The sequence below is a fragment of the Oncorhynchus nerka genome, linkage group LG25, assembly GCF_034236695.1.
Source record: "Oncorhynchus nerka isolate Pitt River linkage group LG25, Oner_Uvic_2.0, whole genome shotgun sequence".
NCBI lineage: Eukaryota > Metazoa > Chordata > Actinopteri > Salmoniformes > Salmonidae > Oncorhynchus > Oncorhynchus nerka.
The window spans coordinates 10,984,391-11,010,239 of NC_088420.1; the positions used below are offsets into that span (position 1 = coordinate 10,984,391).

The window sequence follows — 25,849 nt, forward strand, 5'->3', positions numbered from 1 at the left end:
CTCAGAGCTGGCCGAATGCCGATGTTTCTGGGAGGCAATTTCCTTCAACACAGCCGACTTACTGTTTATGTTTGTCTCTTTCTGTTCTCTTCTCCAGTAGGGGCTGGGGATGGTGGTTGGAGGAGGAGAGAGTTTTTAGTTGTGTAGGTTAAATGTTTCTTCACGTGTCCTGTTGAAACAGCATTATCACTTTTTTTTTCATTTTTTTTTTTTAGATAAAAACTAAAAACGCATTTTCTGGATGATGGTTATATAAGAAATTGCAGAGCCAAGTTTTTTTGTCTCCCTTTCCGTGCCTGTATAGGGGGTTATGTTTGACATCTCAAATCTCGCTTATCTTGACAGCCTAACCACCCCCGGCCAAGTCGGAGCAATTGTCTTTTGATTAGAACAAAAGCCAAAGGTCACCCCCCTCCTCGCCTGATTCCCATGTGAATCACTTGGATGCTCCTGATCCTCTGATGTTAGGAGTTGCCCAGGGGACTTCCTGCTAGCGCCTCACAAACATCTGTTTTCTACCTTTCTGCATTAACGCTGCGGAGGCTACTTGAAAAATGATTTAAATACAATTTGATTGAACATTCCGCTGACTTAGATTTTAGGACAATGACATGCCCAATTCTTCGTATCTTCTAGCTAGACAGGATAGCAATGGGCATGATTTCACTCATGTTAAAGTCTGTAGTCATTTCTAATTGGAGTGGGATTTGTGGAGTACAGAGAAGTCCTGCAAAATGTTCTTATGTCTCTGTGTGGAAAGAAACACTGCTTTTCATGACTAATTTGGATCGAGTGGAATGACGAAGTAAATCACATTGACTTTTTGGCAGTGTATGTATGAACTGGTATTGGTTTGATTAGCCTTAGTGTTTCTCTGCTTCCTATGTGTGCCACTGTGCTGGGCATCTCTGGCGGCTGAGTGGAAGGGACATGATGGATTGAGCTGGTGCTACTGTGCTTTTTAATTCTAATTAAATTCAGCGTCGGACACCATCAGATGCACATAGCCTATATAGGAGTTACGTTAAATATGAGCTGGTGCTTCAGCGTTGGACACCATCAGGTGCACATAGCCTATATAGGAGTTACGTTAAATATGAGCTGGTGCTTCAGCGTTGGACACCATCAGGTGCACACAGCCTATATAGGAGTTACGTTAAATATGAGCTGGTGCTTCAGCGTTGGACACCATCAGGTGCACATAGCCTATATAGGAGTTACGTTAAATATGGAAGACACGTTTTCGATTGAAAGCATTCAGTTGGACAGTTGACTAGGTGTTTTTATTCTTTTAGCTTTTATTTAACTAGGCAAGTCAAATTCTTATTTACAATGATGGCCTAGGAACAGTGGGTTAACTGCCTTGTTCAGAGGCAGAGTTCTATTTTTTTAAATTTTACCTTGTCAACTCTGGGATTCGATCCACCAACCTTTCGGTTACTGGCCCAACGCTCTAACCACTAGGCTGTTTATTAACGCCAAATGTTATCGAATCAAAGTTTATTGGTTGTGTACACAGATTTGCAGATATTGCAGGTGCAGTTTTCCATAACCAAAAATGTAGTATTTTCAGCTGTTGGAAGCTGGTGTACAAAAGTGAAAGACGTAAAAACAACTTTAAAATGGGAATCATAGAAAAGTGCACGTAGAATTGACCTACCACTCCTTAGACTTCCTTTCAATGAGAATGGCATATCTGTAACACACATTTCTATGAGAAATGTGCAGTTGGTTTGACACTACTAGTTTAACTTGGTTTTAAAATGAAGACTGCCTGTTTCTGGTTTGAAGAACTATGGTTTGAGCAGTAGCACAACCGTAATAATGTGTACAACGTGTCTGGCAAAAGGGATCCATATTCCTCTGAGCTTTCTTAAGCCGCTTGATAATTATCACGTCCTCCTGGCCTCTTCACGCCATCAAACCGATGAGGTTTTCTCTGAGAAACAGAAAGGACCTCTTCGATTGCATGGACGCGTCATATTTTCAGGTTGAGCTGTGCTTCTACACCTGCATTGCTTGCTGTTTGGGGTTTTAGGCTGTGTTTCTGTACAGCACTTTGAGATATCGGCTGATGTACGAAGGGCTATATAAAATAAATACATTTGAATTTTTTATTTTTTTTAATTGTGAGTTAGTGGCATGAGAGTCATGGAGAGGGATTTGCGACGTTGACGATTATGCTTGTTGTTTTGGAAAAGGCTGAGGGGTCTGTTTTATTTTATTATAGAGGATTGGTTTACCGCCTATCGTTTTTCGGGTGAATGACGAATAAAACCTAACTGACAGACTCTCAATGACCATTACGGAGAACGGAACCTTTCTGGGAAATCTGAAGACATATGGTAATATCCTCATCGGTTTCACTGTCCGTGCCATGGCAGTGTTGGTCTTATCCAACTGCCTTTTTACAGCATAGCAGGCTGGATAACACGCTCAATATAATGCTGCTGACCTCATCCCATAGTGGCTGTTTGCCTCTGTCTCGACAGATTCCCTAATTCAAGACATTACCATGGGCTGTGCTGTAATACATTTCCAGTGTTGATAATGTAGCACACATTGTAGTGATTTGAGTAAGAAGTGAATGTGAAGTCGCCACTACTTCTGATGAAATCCCTCTTCTTCAAGGCAGTATTGTTCCTGACCAGTCGTAATTGCGTTCCCTTTTTTTTGTGACAAATATGAGTAATACATGTTTAATTTAGCTGACCGGTTTGGCAGGAATTTTCACTGAAAGACACACTGGAACACATTGCACAGGCTACAACAGTTGACTCATTTACATTGCAGTAACACATTCTCATTTAAAGCAACGACCTGGGGAATAGTTACGGGGGGGCATGAATGAGCCAATTGGAAGCTGAGGATGATTAGGTGGATGGAACAAAGCCAGTATCACTTCCTCAAAATAGTCAGAATTAATCTAAGATACCTAAAGAAATCTGTAATTAATTAGGATTTTCTTTTTGACGAGGATGTTTTAGTCGCTAAATTTTTACATCTAGATAAGGTCGCGGTTCCCAAACTAGGGGTCGTATGAAAATGGGGTTGCGGGAGAATTTCCAAAATAACGAACGTTTTTATATATCATCATTGTAATGTGGTTCATCTTAAAAATCTAAATGAGAAGTATTGAAATCTAAAAGATAAATTCAATCGGTTCCCTTAGATCTGGGGCAAAGGCCGTGACTGTGGCTCTTGAATCGGAATGTTTCAAGTGCGGCCTTTCGAACTGTCGTGTGACTGAGCGCTGCAGACAAAGCATTCACAGGTGTTTTGGTTCCTGACTCAAAGGGAATAAATGCCCTGCCGTCTCACTCAGACCATTAAAACTCACAGTGCCCTTAGGCAGCTCATATCTGTGTGACGCTGGATTCATCAGTGCTCTCGTCTGCATTAAAACCAAATATCGATTTAGGTGGGATGTGACCACAAGAGGTGAGGTGCATCTGGAAATTGATGAAAGAACGAGATTATGCTCTAAAAATAGCCCTAAAATCTAAATTAGAGCATGACAGACGTAGGTTTACCATGTTGAGAAATAAGGTGATGAAAGAAATCAGACAGGCCAAGGCAAACTTTTTTATTAACATAATTGGTGAAGCAAAGGGAAATTCTAAATTGATATGGGAGAATCTAAAAAAGTTAACAGGTAAAGACCATAGTAACACTGCAAAAAGACTAGAAATCATGGTGAATAACAATCTAACACAGGATGTAGTCGAAATAGCAATAGCCTTCAATTCCTACTTTATTGACTCTGTCAGGGTACTGACACAGAACCCCTCCACTGGTTTCTTGGGCTCAGTGCTAGTGAATGACACTCAACCTGTCTTCATCATAAGGGAGGTTTCTGAGTCAAAGGTGAACAAGGTGATTAGCTCACTAAAGAACTCTAAAGCCAAAGATGTGTTTGGGATGGACTCTACCTTTCTTAAAAACTACAAAGAGTCACTCATTGGCCCCATTACTAAGGTCACCAACACATCTATTGGTCTCGGTGTGTTTCAAGGGTATGGAAGTCGGCCATAATAACGGCCATCTTTAAATCAGGCGACCCTGCTGACGTGAGTAACTACAGGCCCATTAGTATACTACCTGTGGTGTCAAAGGTTGTTGAAAAGTGTGTAGCAGAACAACTGATTGCCCACTTCAACAACAGCCCCTTCACATTACACTCCATGCAGTTTGGCTTCAGAGCGAAACACTCCACAGAAACGGCCAACTGCTTTCTTCTGAAAATGTGAAGTCCAAGATGGACAAAGGGGTGCTGTTGGGGCTGTGTTTCTGGACCTAAGGAAGGCTTTTGATACTGTTAACCATGAGATTCTCATCACAAAATTGTCCAAGTTCAACTTTTCCCCTGATGCCTTGAGATGGATGAAATCATACCTTGAAGGCAGAACTCAGTGTGTCAGAGTGAGCAATGAGCTGTCGCCCACTCGTAGCTATGATGTGGGCGTGCCCCAAGGGTCAATACTGGGGCCCCCCCTGTTCAGCCTGTACATTAATGATCTGCCTTCTGTCTGTACTGGGTCTGAAGTTCAAATGTATGCAGATGATACAGTGATATATGTGCATGCAAAGAGCAAACAACAAGCTGCACAAGAACTCACTACTGTAATGGTCCAGGTTACAAAGTGGCTCAGTGACTCGTGTTTGCATCTCAATGTGAAAAAAACTGTTTGCATGTTCTTCACAAAGAGGGCAACAGATGCTACTGAGCCAGATGTCTGTGTCAGGGGAGAAGCTCCAGGTGGTATCCGATTTTAAGTACCTTGGCATCATACTTGATTCCAACCTCTCTTTTAAAAAGCATGTGAAAAAGGTAATTCAAATAACCAAATTCAACCTAGCTAATTTCCGATTTATACGAAATTGTTTGACTACAGAGGTAGCAAAACTGTACTTCGAATCTATGATACTCCCCCACTTAACATACTGCTTGACTAGTTGGGCCCAAGCTTGCTGTACAACATTAAAACCTATTCAGTCTGTCTACAAACAGGCTCTCAAAGTGCTTGATAGGAAGCCCAATAGCCATCATCATTGTCACATCCTTAGAAAGCATGAGCTCTTGAGTTGGGAAAATCTTGTGCAATACACCGACGCATGTCTTGTATTCAAGATCCTAAATGGCCTGGCTCCCCCTCCACTCAATATTTTTGTTAAACAGAAAACCCAGACATATGGCAGCAGATCCACAAGGTCTGCCATGAGAGGTGACAGTATAGTTCCCCTAAGGAAAAGCACCTTTAGTAAATCTGCATTCTCTGTGAGAGCTTCCCATGTCTGGAATACACTGCCATCAGACACACATAACTGCACCACATATCACACTTTCACAAAATGCTTGAAGACATGGCTAAAGGTCAATCAGATTTGTGAACATGGTCCCTAGCTGTGTGTTGCCGCTTTCCATGTTGTCTGTTGTCTGTAGCTTGTGAGGTGTGGAAACACTTTGTTGCTTTTATGAATTTTGTCTTGCTGCTTTTTGTTCTGTTCTTGTCCTATGTTGCTCTGTCTGTCTTTTGTCCTATGTTGTCTTGCTTGTCCTATGTTGCTCTGTCTGTCCTATGTTGCTACGTCTTGCTTGTCCTATGTTGCTCTGTATGTATGCTATGTCTTCTTGTCCTATGTTGCTATGTCTTGCTTGTTCTATGTTGCTATGTCTTGCTTGTTCTATGTTGCTATGTCTTGCTTGTTCTATGTTGCTATGTCTTGCTTGTTCTATGTTGCTATGTCTTGCTTGTTCTATGTGGCTATTGTCTATATTGTAATTGTTTTTAATAACCTGCCCAGGGACTGCGGTTGAAAATTAGCCGGCTGGCTAAAACCGGCACTTCTACTGAAACGTTGATTAATGTGCACTGTCCCTGTAAAAATAAAAAAAAAATAAACTCAAACGCTGTTGACCCCATGCCCCCTCACTTTGAGAAGTTCTGACATGCATCAAACACACCCATCTCATCAGTGGTGGTGAGATGAGACGTTGTCAGACTCATTTGCAATTGACTGTCATAGCCCCACATTAAAAGTATGTATCGTGAGTTAAGACAATCAGAAATACTGTTAGAATGTTTTGTAATTGACTGCCATAGCCCTGGGGAAAATATATATATTAGAATTAGAAGAGTTTTCACATCAAAATGGGTTTGTGGACGACAAAAGTTTGGGAACCCCTGATCTGAGGTGTTTGATGCAGTGTTTCAAGTAAAACCAAAGGCAGATCCTCTGGGTAGGTCTGTTCACTGTATCCTGCAGTAGGATTGGAAAGAGCTCAGTCACCGAAGCTGTGTATCCTGTGTTGGTGAACAACCCTAAATCATGACGAACTCACTTCCAAAACTCTGTTTTGGACCAGACTGACTTTATGACCAAAATTATCCTCTTTATACTTTGTAGTCAATTTTGATAGTAGAATAAATGTTTCTGATTTAATATCGATGCCACAGAGGCTGTTTTCTATCAGATGATAAGTTGTTTATTGACTTCAGTTGCTCTTTTAAAGAACCTACATTACTTGTCCCAGAGCCACTTGCTCTCCGTTCCCACTTTACTCTTAGAATAGAGCCCATTTAAATTCACTTTAAATCTCAAGCGCCTAATGGCAAATGGCCCTTACCCTAACGGCATTTTGAGCCTTAAGTAAAGATGAGGTTAGGGTCCAAAATCTACATCCCACCCTGCTCTTACCTCTATTTTCTCACCTCATACTCCTGTTAGGGTGCTATTGAGGGGAAGAGTGGGGGGTTAACTATAATTACGTAGTGTAAATTGTTTAAAGAAACCATCTTGACACAGCTGCAGACCTGGGAGAGTTTGTATAAGGTCTCGGTTCAAAATGAACATGTGAGGAGTTTCCTCACAATGAGACGGTTGGACCTGTGGAAACCAGGGAAATGTGATGAGGGAAGAAACCCTGGCATTTACATGTAAAACACGATGGTCGAAGGTAGTGGATTGGGAGGGTTAGACCGAAATATTCACTTACACTGGCAGTGTTTAGACTTGAGGTAACATTCTGCCAAATTACACCCGAAGTTGCCATGGGGCACAGTTTTTTTTTTCTGCCAACGTCCCATCACCTAAATGGTGTTCTTGATCATAATTTTTTAAATATAAAAATCATTATTAACAGTGCCTGTTGGACGGGCGTTATGTTTGAGCGTGCCTGTTCTTTTTGTAAGACTAAAAAGGATTTTGACAAATGTAGTAGGCTAGTTAAGAGGACAGAGTCTCCTCTGCTGTATGTTTTAATTGTCTTGGCCCAGTCTTCGCTTCAGTCAGCAAAGAAATAACTATTTATGATAAGCAAGAGATAAAAAAAACGATAAAAAATGTTGCTCTAGACCTGTGCCATTATACTTCAAGTCAAAGATTTCAATCTTGCAAAATGGTTAAGCAGAAGGTTTTTCTCTTCAGCCCCGGATACAATTCATCAAGACTTGCGGAGGTGTCAGACTTCTAAATCATTGCCCCTTTTCACACACCGTACACGTTCCCCCTCCCTCTATCACCGGTTCTGTAGCTGCAATCCCTTTTTTGTGCTGTAGCTTTGAGCCACATGTCACCTGAACATTTATTCTGTAATGATATTAAAGCCTTGGACCAGGTCCAATTGGATTCATTCCTATGACCCACAATGTTGACACAACCCCAGTCTCTTCAAAAATGGTCCAAAAGGTTAATAATGATTTATATTAGTTCTAGATGTTGTATTAACCATGTTTACATTGTATCTGTACACGAGGCAAGACTGCAGACTAACAATGAGCGTAAAAGAATAACCTATTGACTGTACGTTTGTTTTTGTCGCTTTGCTTTATCTTGGCCAGGCCGCAGTTGCAAATGAGAATTTGTTCTCAACTGGCCTACCTGGTTAAATAAAGGTGAAATAAATAAAAGATAACCGTCTCTGTCTCTCTCTCTGTCTCTCTCTGTCTCTCTCTCTGTCTCTCTCTCTGTCTCTCTGTCTCTATAGGACCCCAGAGCAATGCCCCAGTGTGGTGTCTCTCCTGTCAGAGAGCTACAACCCCCATGTGCGCTGCGGAGCAGCCATGGCCTTGGGCATCTGCTGTGCCGGGACAGGCAACAAGGTAAGTGCCCCTCTTTTCCTTATCCCACCCTACCACGCTCCCGCCCTCACTTCTCTGTGAACAAGCTGCCAACTTCATTGTCCAGTCCAAAATAAACACTTCTTAATGCAGCCTCGTGATTCTGAGATAATCAAAAGGTTCTATGCAATATTGGGAAAGCTCCTTCTAGCCAGCTCCTCCCGGCTCCGAGCCTGCCCCGCCTGCTCCGAGCCTGCCCCGCCTGCTCCGAGCCTGCCCCGCCTGCCCCGAGCCTGCTCCGAGCCTGCCCCGACGGCTCCGAGCCTGTCGCGACGGCTCCGAGCCTGCCACACCATGCGTGTAGCAAAACAAACAGATACCACTGTTTCCTACCTAGGAAACTGCCCCCCGGAGGAATTTCTATTAGCTGTTAGTGTCTATCAGACTGAATAAAGTGTCAGGACTTTGCTAGAATGGGGGCCATGATCACTCCTGGCACACAGCGAGAATCACAGCTAGGATAGGATCTAGCGTGGCTCCTATGTGGAGACTGGGCTTAGAGGGGCTTCAATCTGAACCAACCCTGTTGAAGCATTCAACATACATACACATACACATATTTAGCAGATGTTATTGTGGGTGTGGTGAAAATGCTTGTGCACTCGGTTTTCACAGTGAGATCCGAGAACGTGCCTGTTTGACCAGTGGCTAGAGTCTCTATATTTGGAATGCTTGTTAAAGACATGCTTCACCAATTTTGATACCCTGAAAGGATGACGCCTACCTATTCCTGCTGACCTCTGTTGGGTCATATAATGAAGACTTCTATCTGGCCCACACAATATGCGGTGGTTCTTTGTAGTCCCTTGTCTGTCACCGATACTGATGTCCTATGCTGAGCACAGGGGTTCATCTGAAGTGAAAGGCCTTCAGTCGGGTTAACTACTAGTCCACGCTGCTAAAACAACGGCAAAATATATCCTGAACCACAAAATATAAACATAACATTTTCAAAGAGTTTACTGAGTTACTATTCACACAGTATAAGGTCAATCAGTCAATTGAAATACATTCATTCATCTGTTGATTTCAAATGTTGGTCACGGATTCTTTTTGTTTTTAGTGGCATGGATCAGAAAACCAGTCCGTATCTGGTGTGACCACCATTTGCCTCATGCAGCGCGACACACCTCCTTCTCATAGAGTTGATCAGGCTGTTGATCGTGGCCTAAGGAATGTTGTCCCACTTCTCTTCAATGTCTGTGTGAAGTTGCTGGATTTGATATATTCTGCAGTTTGGTTTTTGTTTGGTTGGCATATTGCCACTGAGCTATACCCTGTCTGCCAGGCAAGGACATTGTGGTCAGGGATGGGGGGGGGGGGAGAAGACGCTGCTGCCAGGCCCAGAACTGCTTAATGATGTGGACTGGTCACTCTCAGGTGCCCGAAGCACAAACAGTCACAGCCCATTTCACTCTGGCCTTGGTGCCCAGAGGGGAGAACGTTCTAGGCCTACACTGGACTGGGCCAGACCAGGACTCCAGTCTTCACACAGTCAGTCCTCCAGTACGTTTAGTTCCGTCCTTTGGTGAGTGGAATTGTGTTGTGGCTGGAGAAGTGGGGTCAGCTAGCTATTTCATATGGAGCTAATACTCTCTGTCATCATTTAAACATCCTGGGGGTTTGGATATGTTTTTATTGCCCTGTAATTTGGGGTTCTTGCTGACTGGTATTGGGTAAAAACATGTTGAGGAAAGCGAGTTGGATTGCAACCGATTTCACGCTCCCTATCCGTCAATACAAAGGTGTGCGTCGTCATGAACATTTATGCGACGTGCAATTTTTTGGGGTTTTGACGAATTGGGTAAAATGCACTTTTAGAAAATGCACTCGTGTAAACATTCACATGATTTCATTATTCTGAGTGACTATGCAGTCCTTTTCATGTTTGACATTAGATATTCTATACATTTCAAATAGGCAAGTAATAGCAGCCGTTTTTGTTTGACTCAATCAATATATTTAAACCTCTTGACAGTGTAGAACGTTCATCAAGCCCGAAGGAGTGATGTCACCCTTCAGTACTACTGAGGCCCCTGTATGCCTTGTTCTGTATCAGCCAGCTCTGCTGATTGAACTTAACATGAAATACTCTCAATTGAAACCTCAACCGACTACGGTAGAGGTTGTTGGACCCGTTTTGAAATGGACCTGGGGCTTTCCCACCCGAACACGATATGAATAAATGATTGTTTAAAAATATAGAGACCTGTTCCGAACGGACCCGAGGACAACTAGGCTGGTTCCGTATAGACCTGGTTGGATCCAGACTCGATCCAAGGTGAGGGAAGCAGTAGAGAAGTACATTTGTAAGCTACTACATTTGTAAGCTACTTTATTAACCAGAGCCGATGAAGCGCGAGAGGGAAACTCTAGCAGGCGGAGGAATGGCCTTGCGGTGTGTTTACTGTGAGCAAGTGGCACGGGGAGGGAGATTCAGTGAGACGTCAATCCACGCTAAAAAAACAGAAGAAAATATCAAGCATACCAAGCCGACTAATTTCTAGCTTGTCATAGCTCGATTATTTATCATAAAATATGATTACGTTAATACCCGTCTTGACTGCTTCAAGCCAATTTTAGAAGCAAGTTCGCTAAACTAGCTAGCTAGGCTAATTGAGACTGCCTGTTTCCTCCTTGTCCTACAGTTCCAAATAACAACTCCATTCAGATTATTAAGTAGCAACCTACCCGTTGGCTCTAGTAGCAACCTACCCGTTGGCTCTAGTAGCAACCTACCCGTTGGCTCTAGTAGCAACCTACCCGTTGGCTCTAGTAGCAACCTACCCGTTGGCTCTAGTAGCAACCTACCCGTTGGCTCTAGTAGCAACCTACCCGTTGGCTCTAGTAGCAACCTACCCGTTGGCTCTAGTAGCAACCTACCCGTTGGCTCTTGGTTGTTGTAGCCTATCTTTCTCATTACGTTTTTTTATTCCATAGTTTTAATTCAGTTTTACGTTGATTATTTTGTAGTTGTATTTATTATGGATCCCCATTAGTTCCTGCCGAGGCAGCAGCTACTCTTCCTGGGGGTTTATTATGGAACCCCATTAGTTGCTGCCAAGGCAGCGGCTACTCTTCCTGGGGGTTTATTATGGATCCACATTAGTTCCTGTCAAGGCAGCATCTACTTTTCATGGGGTTTATTATGGATCCCCATTAGTTCCTGCCAAGGCAGCAGCTACTCTTCCTGGGGTCCGGCAGAATTAAGGCAGTTATACAATTTTAAAAACGTTACAATACGTTAATTACAGAATTCACAAAACACTGTGTGCCCTCAGGCCCATACTCCGCTACCACATATCTACAACACAAAATCCATGTGCATGTCTGTGTATAGTGCGTATGTTATCATGTGTGTATGCATGTGTCTGTGCCTGAGTCAAAGCTCTACGCAGTGCTGTGTAACACCCGCCCGCTTAACCCGTAAAGCCAGCTGCACCAATGTGTCGGATGAAACACCGTTTAACTGACGACCGAAGTCAGCCTGCAGGCGTCCGGCCCGCCACAAGGAGTCGCTATAGCGCTATGAGCCAAGGAAAGCCTCCCCTAACCTGGACGACGCTGGGCCAATTGTGCGCCGTCCTATGAGACTCCCGGTCACGGCTGCTTCTGACACACCCTGGGATCGAACACGGGTTTGTAGCCTCAAGCACTGGGATGCCCGGTTTTATCCACAACTCTCTGTCCATCGCCGTGGTAATCTGGGAAGCCAAAACGTTCCCTACCACTCCCCACCGTACAGAACTAGTTTCCCCGTTGCACTTCACTAAAGGATCGTTTTGAAATGCGCCAGTAAAGATTTGAATTTAGATTAGAATGTGCTCACAGGCTCTAGTTGTTTATCCTGTAATCAGATCAGATTTACCCAGTAAGAGGCATACAACACAGTGTAGGTATAGCCTAAACAACTAGTGTTTTAAAATGTTTTTAAAAAATGATGTATTCATTTGGGTTCACAGTGCGGACCCAATCAAGGTCCCAGTACCGAACGATCTGGTACGAATACGTGTACCGCTACCGCTGACCAATCAGGAAGGGGAAATGGTAGCCAGGGCTCTACCAGTGCCCCTCCTATGCCATCGCACGCCACAGCTCTCCGCTCTGCTTGCCGTGGCAAAGATTCTAAAACCAAAGATAACAGATTCTGAGTTGTTGAAGCCTTTTGTTTTGTAGTTTTCAGGGGGCGGCAGGGTAGCCTAGTGGTTAGAGTGTTGGACTAGTAACCGAGAGGTTGCAAGTTCAAATCCCCGAGCTGAAGAGGTACAAATCTGTCGTTCTGCCCGTGAACAGGCAGTTAACCCACTGTTCCTAGGTTGTTATTGAAAATAAGAATTTGTTCTTAACTGACTTGCCTAGTTAAATAAAGGTAAAATAAATAAATAAATAAATAAAAGGGGATGCTCACTCATCCTTTTATATGGTTTTAATATGCAGAGTGTAAATAAATAAATCATTTTAAGGACAATAAGGTTTCAGTCTATGAATCCGATAGAGATTTGTTGTGATTGTAGGCCTCATCTTGGATCCTCACTGCTGAATGCTAAGGTTTTTCCTGGCACAGCTAAGCCCATCCCTGGTAAGATTTCCAAGCGGTTGAGCTAGCACCCTCTGCCTAGCACCCTCTTAACTCTTAATACCCAGAAGAGCGCGGGTCCAATCACTAGGCCAGAGGTTTCTGAGCCAGGCAGAGAGAATTCATCGTTGACCTTCCCGAGCCTCTTCTCCCTTAAAGAGCTGGGGCTTATACTCTGGTAGTACTGCACTCGTACTTAGGGAATATCACCAAACTTCTATTTACTTACTCTAAGCGACTCGGCACGATAACCTTTAGGTTATCTCATCTTTAGGGTGATCTAGTTTAATTTGTGTATTTTATTGTCATTGACACGTTCTATTTTCCTTCTTCCCTTTTCAGGAGGCCATCAACCTGCTGGAACCTATGACCAACGACCCAGTGAACTACGTGAGACAGGGTGCCCTCATCTCCTCTGCCCTCATCATGATCCAGCAGACCGAGGTCACCTGTCCCAAGGTGGGTGTATGAGAAACAGCCCATCTTATTCACAGCCCACATTTACCAGAGAAACAGCCCATCTCATTCACAGCCCACATTTACCAGAGAAACAGCCCATCTTATTCACAGCCCACATTTACCAGAGAAACAGCCCATCTCATTCACAGCCCACATTTACCAGAGAAACAGCCCATCTCATTCACAGCCCACATTTACCAGAGAAACAGCCCATCTCATTCACAGCCCACATTTACCAGAGAAACAGCCCATCTCATTCACAGCCCACATTTACCAGAGAAACAGCCCATTTCATTCACAGCCCACATTTACCAGAGAAACAGCCCATCTCATTCACAGCCCACATTTACCAGAGAAACAGCCCATCTCATTCACAGCCCACATTTACCAGAGAAACAGCCCATCTCATTCACAGCCCACATTTAGCAGAGGAACAGCCCATCTCATTCACAGCCCACATTTACCAGAGAAACAGCCCATTTCATTCACAGCCCACATTTACCAGAGAAATTGGCCACCAGTAACTTTGTTATTCAGACTAAAATATCTTGAAGTTGATTGGCTAATGGAATCATCTGTTTTTAAATGTGATTCTAGCCTATAGAAAGGTTCTCTATTTTGAGTCCACTCCTCTTCTCTCCTGATGAATCCTAACCCCCGTGGGAGGCTCTAGGTTCTAACCAAAAGCTGTCTGAAGTGTTTTGAACTTTCAGCTGAGTGTTGATGGGACTCAGTGCCTAATATGACCACAGCTTTATACCGAGTACAAGGAGGGAGTGAAAAAAGGTGGGGAGGCTTGCTAAAAAATAGCTGTTCTCTCTCCATTTTGCACAACAAGCTCTGTCACAGCTGTTTTAAGAAATGCCAGACCCATTTTCAAGCATCATCTGGTCATGGCCTGTAACGTTACAGCAACAGGCTTGGGGCGGTGTGAGAGATTGTTCAAGAGAGAATGGTTTTAAACTAGAAACAGCAGGAGGCCACTACACTTGTTCAAGAGAGACTGGTTTTAAACTAGAAACAGCAGGAGGCCACTACACTTGTTCAAGAGAGACTGGTTTTAAACTAGAAACAGCAGGAGGCCACTACACTTGTTCAAGAGAGACTGGTTTTAAACTAGAAACAGCAGGAGGCCACTACACTTGTTCAAGAGAGACTGGTTTTAAACTAGAAACAGCAGGAGGCACTACACTTGTTCAAGAGAGACTGGTTTTAAACTAGAAATAGCAGGAGGCACTACACTTGTTCAAGAGAGACTGGTTTTAATCTAGAAACAGCAGGAGGCACTACACTTGTTCAAGAGAGACTGGTTTTAAACTAGAAACAGCAGGAGGCACTACACTTGTTCAAGAGAGACTGGTTTTAAACTAGAAATAGCAGGAGGCACTACACTTGTTCAAGAGAGACTGGTTTTAATCTAGAAACAGCAGGAGGCACTACACTTGTTCAAGAGAGACTGGTTTTAAACTAGAAACGGCAGGAGGCCACTACACTTGTTCAAGAGAGACTGGTTTTAAACTAGAAATAGCAGGAGGCACTACACTTGTTCAAGAGAGACTGGTTTTAAACTAGAAACGGCAGGAGGCCACTACACTTGTTCAAGAGAGACTGGTTTTAAACTAGAAACGGCAGGAGGCCACTACACTTGTTCAAGAGACTGGTTTTAAACTAGAAACGGCAGGAGGCCACTACACTTGTTCAAGAGACTGGTTTTAAACTAGAAACGGCAGGAGGCCACTACACTTGTTCAAGAGAGACTGGTTTTAAAGCTGCAGTATGTCACTTTTTTATTTTATTTTTACCAAACTCATAGAAATGTGAGTTATAGAGCTGTCACTCTCATTGAAAGGAAGTCTAAGAAGCAGCAGATCTGTTCTATGTGCCCCGGCAGGTGGATCACTTCCGTCACATTTTAATCTCCCTTTACGTATGTTACATGGTCACACACAGTGGTAGTGTTTTAGCCATATGCCGCTGTTCTCCAAATAGTGAAGCCAATACATAGCCGGTCCAAGCAGTTGTCACTGATTTATTTCTCTCAGTAAAAAGTCAGTTAGAGAAACATAAAATGATTTATAGAGTCAAATAGACTTGAGTTAGTCCTTACCTTCCACCAATAGTGGCTCTTGTCAAAGGGTTTTAACCTGTTTTTAATATTATTAAAGGGGGTGTAAGGGCTTGTGGGCCCTGGCGTGTTCATTGACTTCGAATCAAAGCAACGTGGCAGAATAAATGTTTAACATATTTCATTTAATAAGAATGTTAGATTTGTCATGTGGAGACCCACTAAAAGAACTGAACAATGGGTTTGAGCCTTCGTGTTTTTATTTGTTGTTTTCCCGACACACAGGTGAACCAGTTCCGACAGCTCTACTCCAAGGTCATCAACGACAAGCACGATGACGTCATGGCCAAGTTCGGGGCCATCCTGGCCCAGGGCATCCTGGATGCAGGTCAGTGTGTGGTGACATGTGGAGTCACAGGGGTTGGATTTCTTTAGAAGACAAGTGGGTGTGTTCATCTGTTTCTGTCTGCTGTTAAGGGAAGGTGTGTCTGCGTACGTGTGTGGTTTACAGGAAGTCCCAGCTCCCCCCAGGGCTTGACCCCGCCCCCCCTGTGATTTTTCCCAACTGTCTTCTCTGGAAGCGATCTGGTTACGATGTATTAGAGCCTGGCGGGTCAGCAATGTCAACAGCCACATGCCGCTTGTGATTACTGTTAGTTTGACGTCTTGTGTGTGTGTGTGTGTGTGTGTGTGTGGTACTTGCTCTTGTACTGTAGCAGTGTTTATTTTTGTTCCCATAATGCTTTCAGACTATCTTTTTCACTATAGTGACAGTCGAGACCAATCTGGGAGCCCTCGTTCTCCTGGCAAGATGAACTGCAGAGTCCCCACCCCCCTCCTCCCTGTTTTCCATCGTGTGAAACCGCCCAGACAAAATCTTTAGTATGGGGTCATTGTAAGATAGCACACGGAGGCTCTCTCCTCTCCCTTTACTACCCTTAACGGTCAGGCCACTGCTACCTGATACACATCCATGTTTTGAGACGGCCTAGAAGGTGCTGCGTAACGTCAGGAAGGCAGCTTCCTCCCAAAGAACCGTCACTTCACTTCTAGTGTACCACTTTGATTTCAGATAAGGTGATGGGGAGTATTAGTCTGTAGTTATAAGTGGGGTTGTGATTTTGGGGGCAGTTGGATAATCGTATGAAATGACAGGGTTCCGTTTCATGATCTCTGGTGTTCATTACCGAAGGTTTAGCATTCAGAAACGGCTCTCGCAAACAAACACACGCCCAAGGGTTCCCTCCCTCTCTCTCTGGACGTTCTCTCTCTCTCTCTCTGGACGTTCTCTCTCTCTCTCTGGACGTTCTCTCTCTCTCTCTCTCGACGTTCTCTCTCTCTCTCTCTCTCTCTCTCGACGTTCTCTCTCTCTCTCGACGTTCTCTCTCTCTCGACGTTCTCTCTCTCTCGACGTTCTCTCTCTCTCGACGTTCTCTCTCTCTCGACGTTTCTCTCTCTCTCTCGACGTTCTCTCTCTCTCGACGTTTCTCTCTCTCTCTCGACGTTCTTCTCTCTCTCTCGACGTTTCTCTCTCTCTCGCGTTCTTTCTCGACGTTCTCTCTCTCTCGACGTTCTCTCTCTCTCTTTCTCTCTCTCTCGACGTTCTCTCTCTCTCGACGTTCTTCTCTCTCGACGTTCTCTCTCTCTCGACGTTCTCTCTCTCGTTCTCTCTCTCGACGTTCTCTCTCTCTCTCGTTCTCTCTCGACGTTCTCTCTCTCTCGACTCTCTCTCTCTCTCGACGTTCTCTCTCTCGACGTTCTCTCTCTCTCGTTCTCTCTCTCTCTCGACGTTCTCTCTCTCTCGACGTTCTCTCTCTCTCGACGTTTCTCTCTCTCAGCGTTCTCTCTCTCTCGACGTTCTCTCTCTCGACGTTCTCTCTCTCTCGACGTTCTCTCTCTCTCGACGTTCTCTCTCTCTCGACGTTCTCTCTCTCTCGACGTTCTCTCTCTCTCGACGTTCTCTCTCTCTCGACGTTCTCTCTCTCTCGACGTTCTCTCTCTCTCGACGTTCTCTCTCTCTCGACGTTCTCTCTCTCTCGACGTTCTCTCTCTCGACGTTCTCTTCTCGACGTTCTCTCTCTCGACGTTCTTCTCTCGTTCTCTCGACGTCTCGACGTTCTCTCTCTCTCGACGTTTCTCTCTCTCGACGTTCTTCTCTCTCTCTCGACGTTTCTCTCTCTCGACGTTTCTCTCTCTCTCGACGTTCTCTCTTCTCGACGTTCTCTCTCTCGACGTTTTCTCTCTCGACGTTCTCTCTCTCTCGACGTTCTCTCTCGACGTTCTCTCTCTCGACGTTCTCTCTCGTTCTCTCTCTCGACGTTCTCTCTCTCTCTCTCGACGTTCTCTCTCTCGACGTTCTCTCTCTCTCTCGACGTTTCTCTCTCTCGACGTTTCTCTCTCGACGTTTTCTCTCTCTCTCGACGTTCTCTCTCTCGACGTTCTCTCTCTCGACGTTCTCTCTCTCGACGTTCTCTCTCTCTCTCTCGACGTTCTCTCTCTCTCTCGACGTTTCTCTCTCTCGACGTTCTCTCTCTCGACGTTCTCTCTCTCTCGACGTTCTCTCTCTCTCTCGACGTTCTCTCTCTCTCGACGTTCTCTCTCTCTCGACGTTCTCTCTCTCTCTCGACGTTCTCTCTCTCTCTCGACTCTCTCTCTCTCGACGCTCTCTCTCTCTCTCGACGCTTCTCTCTCTCTGGACGCTTTCTCTCTCTCTCTGGACGTTCTCTCTCTCTCTCTCTCTCTCTCTCTGGACGTTCTCTCTCTCTCTGGACGTTCTCTCTCTCTCTGGACGTTCTCTCTCTCTCTGGACGTTCTCTCTCTCTCTGGACGTTCTCTCTCTCTCTGGACGTTCTCTCTCTCTCTGGACGTTCTCTCTCTCTCTCTGGACGTTCTCTCTCTCTCTGGACGTTCTCTCTCTCTCTGGACGTTCTCTCTCTCTCTGGACTCTCTCTCTCTCTCTGGACTCTCTCTCTCTCTCTGGACTCTCTCTCTCTCTCTGGACTCTCTCTCTCTCTCTGGACTCTCTCGCTCTCTCTCTCTCTCTCTCTCTCTGGACGTTCTCTCTCTCGCTCTCTCTGGACGTTCCCCCTCTCTCTCGCGCTCTCTCTCTCTCTCTCTGGACGTTCTCTCTCTCTCTCTCTCTCTGGACGTTCTCTCTCTCTCTCTCTCTGGACGTTCTCTCTCTCTCTCTCTCTGGACTCTCTCTCTCTCTCTGGACTCTCACTCTCTCTCTCTCTCTGGACTCTCTCGCTCTCTCTCTCTCTCTCTCTCTCTGGACGTTCTCTCTCTCTCTGGACGTTCTCTCTCTCGCTCTCTCTGGACGTTCTCTCTCTCTCTGGACGTTCTCTCTCGCTCTCTCTGGACGTTCCCCCTCTCTCTCGCGCTCTCTCGTGCTCTCTCCCTCTCTCTCTCCGGACATTCCCCTCTCTCTCTCTCCGGACGTTCCCCCCTCTCTCCCCCTCTCTCCGGACGTTCCCCATCTCGCTCTCCAGATGTTCTCCTCTCTCTCTCTCCCCCTCTTTCTCTCTCTCCGGACGTTCTCTCTCTAGACCTTAAAAAAATATACACATTTTATCATATAGCAGACATCCTATAGCCTTTAAAAAATACATATATTTTATAATTTAGACATTCTTATCAAGAGCAACAGAAATCCCTCAGCTCTGTTGTGCCGAAGGACCTTAATGCCATCACGGAAAAATGCTAGTTGATCTCGGAATTACATAACACCTTGGATTCTGGGAAAGGAAGTCCCCTTCCCCAGGAATAAAAATTAAACTGCCATAAAGTAGGTTGTCAAAATTTACAGGATACCCCCCCCCCCCCCCCCCCCCCCCAAGTAAATTGCACACTGCTGTCAAGCTGCATCTCAAGTTTTAAGAGACTGTGTGTGTGTGCGCTCTCATTGTGGCGCAGCAACTAGAATCTGTGAGTCACTCTGGCAACCAGTAAATCAATTTGTTCGGGGCATTAGGGGGGCATTTCAGCCGTCAAAATAAAGTTATCAAATCACCCAGAAGTCATCATTGTAATTACCAGCCCAGTCAACTGGGCTGCGGGTAGGCCTGTTTAAATGAAAAACGGCCCGTAATTCAACCACCATTGTCTGATCGGATTTCACATTGGAAACATTTCCAGCTCTGCTGTTATAATGTATTTTAATCAAAGGGTTCTTCCTTAGTAACTCTTGTTTTGAAGGGAGTTTTTACAATGTTTGTATGAGGATTGGGGAAGGACCTCCCAACTGATTCCAATCCCCTTTTCATCTATCCTGTCACTCCTCTGCAACCCTCTTCCTCCCACTCCCTAGCTCCCTTCATCCTCTTCTCCCTAGCGGTCTCCCAGAGGGCAAAAGAGGTCTATTGTTCTACTTGTCTGCATCCTAGCCCTTGACCCCGTTTTGTACACTGGACAAGGCTTTATTACCTCACACTAGCCATGCCACATTGTTTTACCGCCATTTTGTTCTTTAATTTTTTTTTAAACAAAAAATCTTAAGTTTAAAGGTCATAAATGATCTAAAGGAAATGAAAGTGGGGCCCTTGGCCTGGGATTAGGAGTAATCACGATGATTTAGTGAAATGGCTGGCTTTTGTCAGTGTAGTATGTTAGTTAATTAACCCCTCATTATTCACTTCTTGTTTGTGGCTGCGTGCCCGACAGCACCCTATTCTCTTTATAGTGTATTTATTTTGGCCAAAGTACCCTTAGGGGCGCAGCCTTTATAAGCATGACAGTAGAGGAACCCACCATAACATCATATAAAGTGATAATATGAGATTTGAACGTTATAATGGAAGCAATACATATCAAAGTGAAATGTCGAAACTCTCTACTTCCCTGTGCCCTTCTTTGTGTGCAGGTGGTCGTAACGTCACCATCTCCCTGCAGTCGAGGACGGGCCACACCCACATGCCGTCAGTGGTGGGCCTGCTGGTGTTCACCCAGTTCTGGTTCTGGTTCCCCCTCTCCCACTTCCTCTCCCTGGCCTTCACCCCCACCGCCATCATCGGACTCAACAAGGACCTCAAGGTAAACGTCCCACCCCACTGTATCCATGTCATTCCCACCCCACTGTATCCATGTCATTCCCACCCCACTGTATCCATGTCATTCCCACCCCACTGTATCCATGTCATTCCCACCCCACTGTATCCATGTCATTCCCACCCCACTGTATCCATGTCATTCCCACCCCACTGTATCCATGTCACTCCCACCCCACTGTATCCATGTCATTCCCACCCCACTGTATCCATGTCATTCCCACCCCACTGTATCCATGTCATTCCCACCCCACTGTATCCATGTCATTCCCACCCCACTGTATCCATGTCATTCCCACCCCACTGTATCCATGTCATTCCCACCCCACTGTATCCATGTCATTCCCACCCCACTGTATCCATGTCACTCCCACCCCACTGTATCCATGTCATTCCCACCCCACTGTATCCATGTCATTCCCACCCCACTGTATCCATGTCATTCCCACCCCACTGTATCCATGTCATTCCCACCCCACTGTATCCATGTCATTCCCACCCCACTGTATCCATGTCATTCCCACCCCACTGTATCCATGTCATTCCCACCTCACTGTATCCATGTCATTCCCCCCCACTGTATCCATGTCATTCCCACCCCACTGTATCCATGTCACTCCCACCCCACTGTATCCATGTCACTCCCACCCCACTGTATCCATGTCACTCCCACCCCACTGTATCCATGTCATTCCCACCCCACTGTATCCATGTCATTCCCACCCCACTGTATCCATGTCATTCCCACCCCACTGTATCCATGTCATTCCCACCCCACTGTATCCATGTCATTCCCACCCCACTGTATCCATGTCATTCCCACCCCACTGTATCCATGTCAGTCCCACCCCACTGTATCCATGTCATTCCCACCCCACTGTATCCATGTCATTCCCACCCCACTGTATCCATGTCATTCCCACCCCACTGTATCCATGTCATTCCCACTGTATCCATGTCAGTCCCACCCCACTGTATCCATGTCAGTCCCACCCCACTGTATCCATGTCAGTCCCACCCCACTGTATCCATGTCATTCCCACCCCACTGTATCCATGTCATTCCCACCCCACTGTATCCATGTCAGTCCCACCCCACTGTATCCATGTCATTCCCACCCCACTGTATCCATGTCATTCCCACCCCACTGTATCCATGTCATTCCCACCCCACTGTATCCATGTCATTCCCACCCCACTGTATCCATGTCATTCCCACCCCACTGTATCCATGTCATTCCCAACCCACTGTATCCATGTCATTCCCAACCCACTGTATCCATGTCATTCCCACCCCACTGTATCCATGTCATTCCCACCCCACTGTATCCATGTCATTCCCACCCCACTGTATCCATGTCATTCCCACTGTATCCATGTCAGTCCCACCCCACTGTATCCATGTCATTCCCACCCCACTGTATCCATGTCATTCCCACCCCACTGTATCCATGTCATTCCCACCCCACTGTATCCATGTCATTCCCACCCCACTGTATCCATGTCATTCCCACCCCACTGAATCCATGTCATTCCCACCCCACTGTATCCATGTCATTCCCACCCCACTGTATCCATGTCATTCCCACCCCACTGTATCCATGTCATTCCCACCCCACTGTATCCATGTCATTCCCACCCCACTGTATCCATGTCATTCCCACCCCACTGTATCCATGTCATTCCCACCCCACTGTATCCATGTCATTCCCACCCCACTGTATCCATGTCATTCCCACCCCACTGTATCCATGTCATTCCCAACCCACTGTATCCATGTCAGTCCCAACCCACTGTATCCATGTCATTCCCACCCCACTGTATCCATGTCAGTCCCACCCCACTGTATCCATGTCAGTCCCACCCCACTGTATCCATGTCATTCCCACCCCACTGTATCCATGTCATTCCCACCCCACTGTATCCATGTCATTCCCAACCCACTGTATCCATGTCATTCCCAACCCACTGTATCCATGTCATTCCCACCCCACTGTATCCATGTCATTCCCACCCCACTGTATCCATGTCAGTCCCACCCCACTGTATCCATGTCAGTCCCACCCCACTGTATCAATGTCAGTCCCACCCCACTGTATCCATGTCAGTCCCACCCCACTGTATCCATGTCAGTCCCACCCCACTGTATCCATGCCAGTCCCACCCCACTGTATCCATGTCATTCCCACTGTATCCATGTCAGTCCCACCCCACTGTATCCATGTCATTCCCAACCCACTGTATCCATGTCATTCCCACCCCACTGAATCCATGTCATTCCCACCCCACTGAATCCATGTCATTCCCACCCCACTGTATCCATGTCATTCCCACCCCACTGTATCCATGTCATTCCCACCCCACTGTATCCATGTCATTCCCACCCCACTGTATCCATGTCATTCCCACTGTATCCATGTCATTCCCACCCCACTGTATCCATGTCATTCCCAACCCACTGTATCCATGTCATTCCCACCCCACTGTATCCATGTCATTCCCACCCCACTGTATCCATGTCATTCCCACCCCACTGTATCCATGTCATTCCCACCCCACTGTATCCATGTCATTCCCACCCCACTGTATCCATGTCATTCCCAACCCACTGTATCCATGTCATTCCCAACCCACTGTATCCATGTCATTCCCAACCCACTGTATCCATGTCATTCCCACCCCACTGTATCCATGTCATTCCCACCCCACTGTATCCATGTCATTCCCACCCCACTGTATCCATGTCATTCCCACCCCACTGTATCCATGTCATTCCCACCCCACTGTATCCATGTCATTCCCACCCCACTGTATCCATGTCATTCCCACCCCACTGTATCCATGTCATTCCCACCCCACTGTATCCATGTCATTCCCACTGTATCCATGTCATTCCCACCCCACTGTATCCATGTCATTCCCACCCCACTGTATCCATGTCATTCCCACCCCACTGTATCCATGTCATTCCCACCCCACTGTATCCATGTCATTCCCACCCCACTGTATCCATGTCATTCCCACCCCACTGTATCCATGTCATTCCCACCCCACTGTATCCATGTCATTCCCACCCCACTGTATCCATGTCATTCCCACCCCACTGTATCCATGTCATTCCCACCCCACTGTATCCATGTCATTCCCACTGTATCCATGTCATTCCCACTGTATCCATGTCATTCCCACTGTATCCATGTCATTCCCACTGTATCCATGTCATTCCCACCCCACTGTATCCATGTCATTCCCACCCCACTGTATCCATGTCATTCCCACCCCACTGTATCCATGTCACTCCCACCCCACTGTATCCATGTCACTCCCACCCCACTGTATCCATGTCATTCCCACCCCACTGTATCCATGTCATTCCCACCCCACTGTATCCATGTCATTCCCACCCCACTGTATCCATGTCATTCCCACCCCACTGTATCCATGTCATTCCCACCCCACTGTATCCATGTCATTCCCACCCCACTGTATCCATGTCATTCCCACCCACTGTATCCATGTCATTCCCACCCCACTGTATCCATGTCATTCCCACCCCACTGTATCCATGTCATTCCCACCCCACTGTATCCATGTCATTCCCACCCACTGTATCCATGTCATTCCCACCCCACTGTATCCATGTCATACTTTTCTCTCATCTGTTGTCTTCCCTTTCCAGATGCCCAAGGTGCAGTACCGCTCCAACTGCAAGCCTTCCACCTTCGCCTACCCTCCGGCCCTGGAGGTACCCAAGGAGAAAGAGAAGGAGAAGGTGAGAGTCCCTCAATAGTGACGTCACCCTGTTTTAATGGACTGAAGTCTCCTTCGCAGCTTCTCACGGTCATCCTGAATTGAAGTGTCCTCAGCCAAGATCCATTTATTGTTATTAGAGTCCCTTTTGAACTCTCATTTCCATTTTGTCAGTCTGAGACCATGTTATTTTGGTCACTCAGAGTCTTGGCTCATTATAGAACATGGGTACATTTTAATAACGTAATAAATCAAATAAAAACAGCGGATATTTTTAGTTCACTTGTGTCGTGTCTTTTGAAAGGTTTTGTCATTGCCCCTCAGTGCCTTGTTTATTTCTGTGCCAACACTCCCTTCATTTAGTCTCTCTCTCTCTTCCTCCATTATAGGTGTCTACTGCTGTTCTCTCCATCACAGCCAAAGCTAAGAAGAAGGAGAAAGAGAAGGAGAAGAAGGAGAAAGAGGAGGAGAAGATGGAAGTAGTGAGTGTATGAACACAATCATTTCATAGGACGGCCAGCCTCATAGAGACCACTTTCTATTTTTTATTATTTAAAAAAAATAGTTTTTCTTCAAATTAAGTCTTGCTTTCTATGTAGATGTTTTGAACTTTCTTCAAGCAGGAATCCTGTAACCCCTGTCCCAAACAACAGATCTTTGCTCATATTGACCAGCCTATTGAGGAATGATCTGTGTAATTGGTCGTGAGGAACTAATGGTTCAAAGACCTGAAAACAGTCTCCCTTAACGTCTCGTACCTCTGCAGTCTGCAACTTCCGCCACTAATATTTCCCTCAGTATCCCACAAAGCTTCTTATGTCTGATGTCCAGGCACACAGACACCTGCAGAGGAGACCATTTCAAAGGTAAGAAAACCATCAATGAAATGAGTCAACTCTCCCATTTTTTTTTTTAAAGTAGCAGTTCCAAATCAAATCAAATTTTAATTGTCACATGCGTCAAATACAACAGGTGTGGACCTTTTACAGTGAAATTCTTACTTTACAAACCCTTAACCAACCATGCAGAGAGAACATTTTCTCAGGAAATCTTGAGTGAACTCTCTCGCTGAAATATAATTAGCGTAATAATAAAAAAATGCCCATCAATCCATCAGTTTAAACTAGAGAGATCCGTTTTTTTTTTTTTTTTTTTGCATGAGCATCGCGTTAAGTCCTCCGCATCCGCCAATGCCGGCCTTCTGAGGTGAAAGGTGACCGAGCTACAGCGGTGTTGTCAGACCATGAGACATCCCGAAAATCAGTCTTCTCACGAAAACGTCTGTATTGGCCGAACGGTTTGGCCTAGAAACTAATATGACCACATGAAAATACGTAAAATAAAATAAAAGGATAACAAATGTTTAAAACAGACACTTCAGAACAAACTTCCTTTAGATTTTTTTTTTGGGGGGGAACAATCTTTTGTTCCATGTAGAGAATCTGTTATTCCAAGTGTTTATCGGCTAAAAGGCCAAAAATATATATTTTATTCAAATAACAACAAAAAAAGGTTTTTATGCTTCAAGGGGTCTTAGAATTTCAAATCAGGAATCGAAGTGTCGTCGTCGTCGTCCCCCCTCCCTGCTGCCCCCCAGGGCTTAGACTCTTATGGGTTAACGTAGCAGTTCTTAAGAAATGTGAGTGAACTAGGCCTTTTTAAAATATCAGTTCTCAGGAAATGAGAGCTGCTCCTTAAAGGGATACTTCAATCTGCCAGCCCTGGCAAGGTCCCCCATCCCCCCCACTGATGTGACCAAGTTATCCATGAAGCCCTCGGCTGGAATACATATCATTACTGACAGCCTCTGTCAACCCAGTGCCAGTATTGCTTTC

The 25,849-nt window shown here is 45.5% G+C and overlaps 1 protein-coding gene across 1 annotated transcript in view; it reads left to right on the forward strand.

Moving 5' to 3' along the window:
* The window catches only part of psmd1 (proteasome 26S subunit, non-ATPase 1), a 63,779-nt gene that overhangs the window by 32,036 nt on the left and 5,894 nt on the right, over positions 1-25,849 (forward strand). Inside the window, 6 exon segments of the mRNA XM_029633576.2 lie at positions 7,988-8,102; positions 13,039-13,155; positions 15,506-15,608; positions 20,082-20,251; positions 23,944-24,036; positions 24,404-24,496. Of these exon segments, the coding sequence (XP_029489436.2) occupies positions 7,988-8,102; positions 13,039-13,155; positions 15,506-15,608; positions 20,082-20,251; positions 23,944-24,036; positions 24,404-24,496 (691 nt within the window).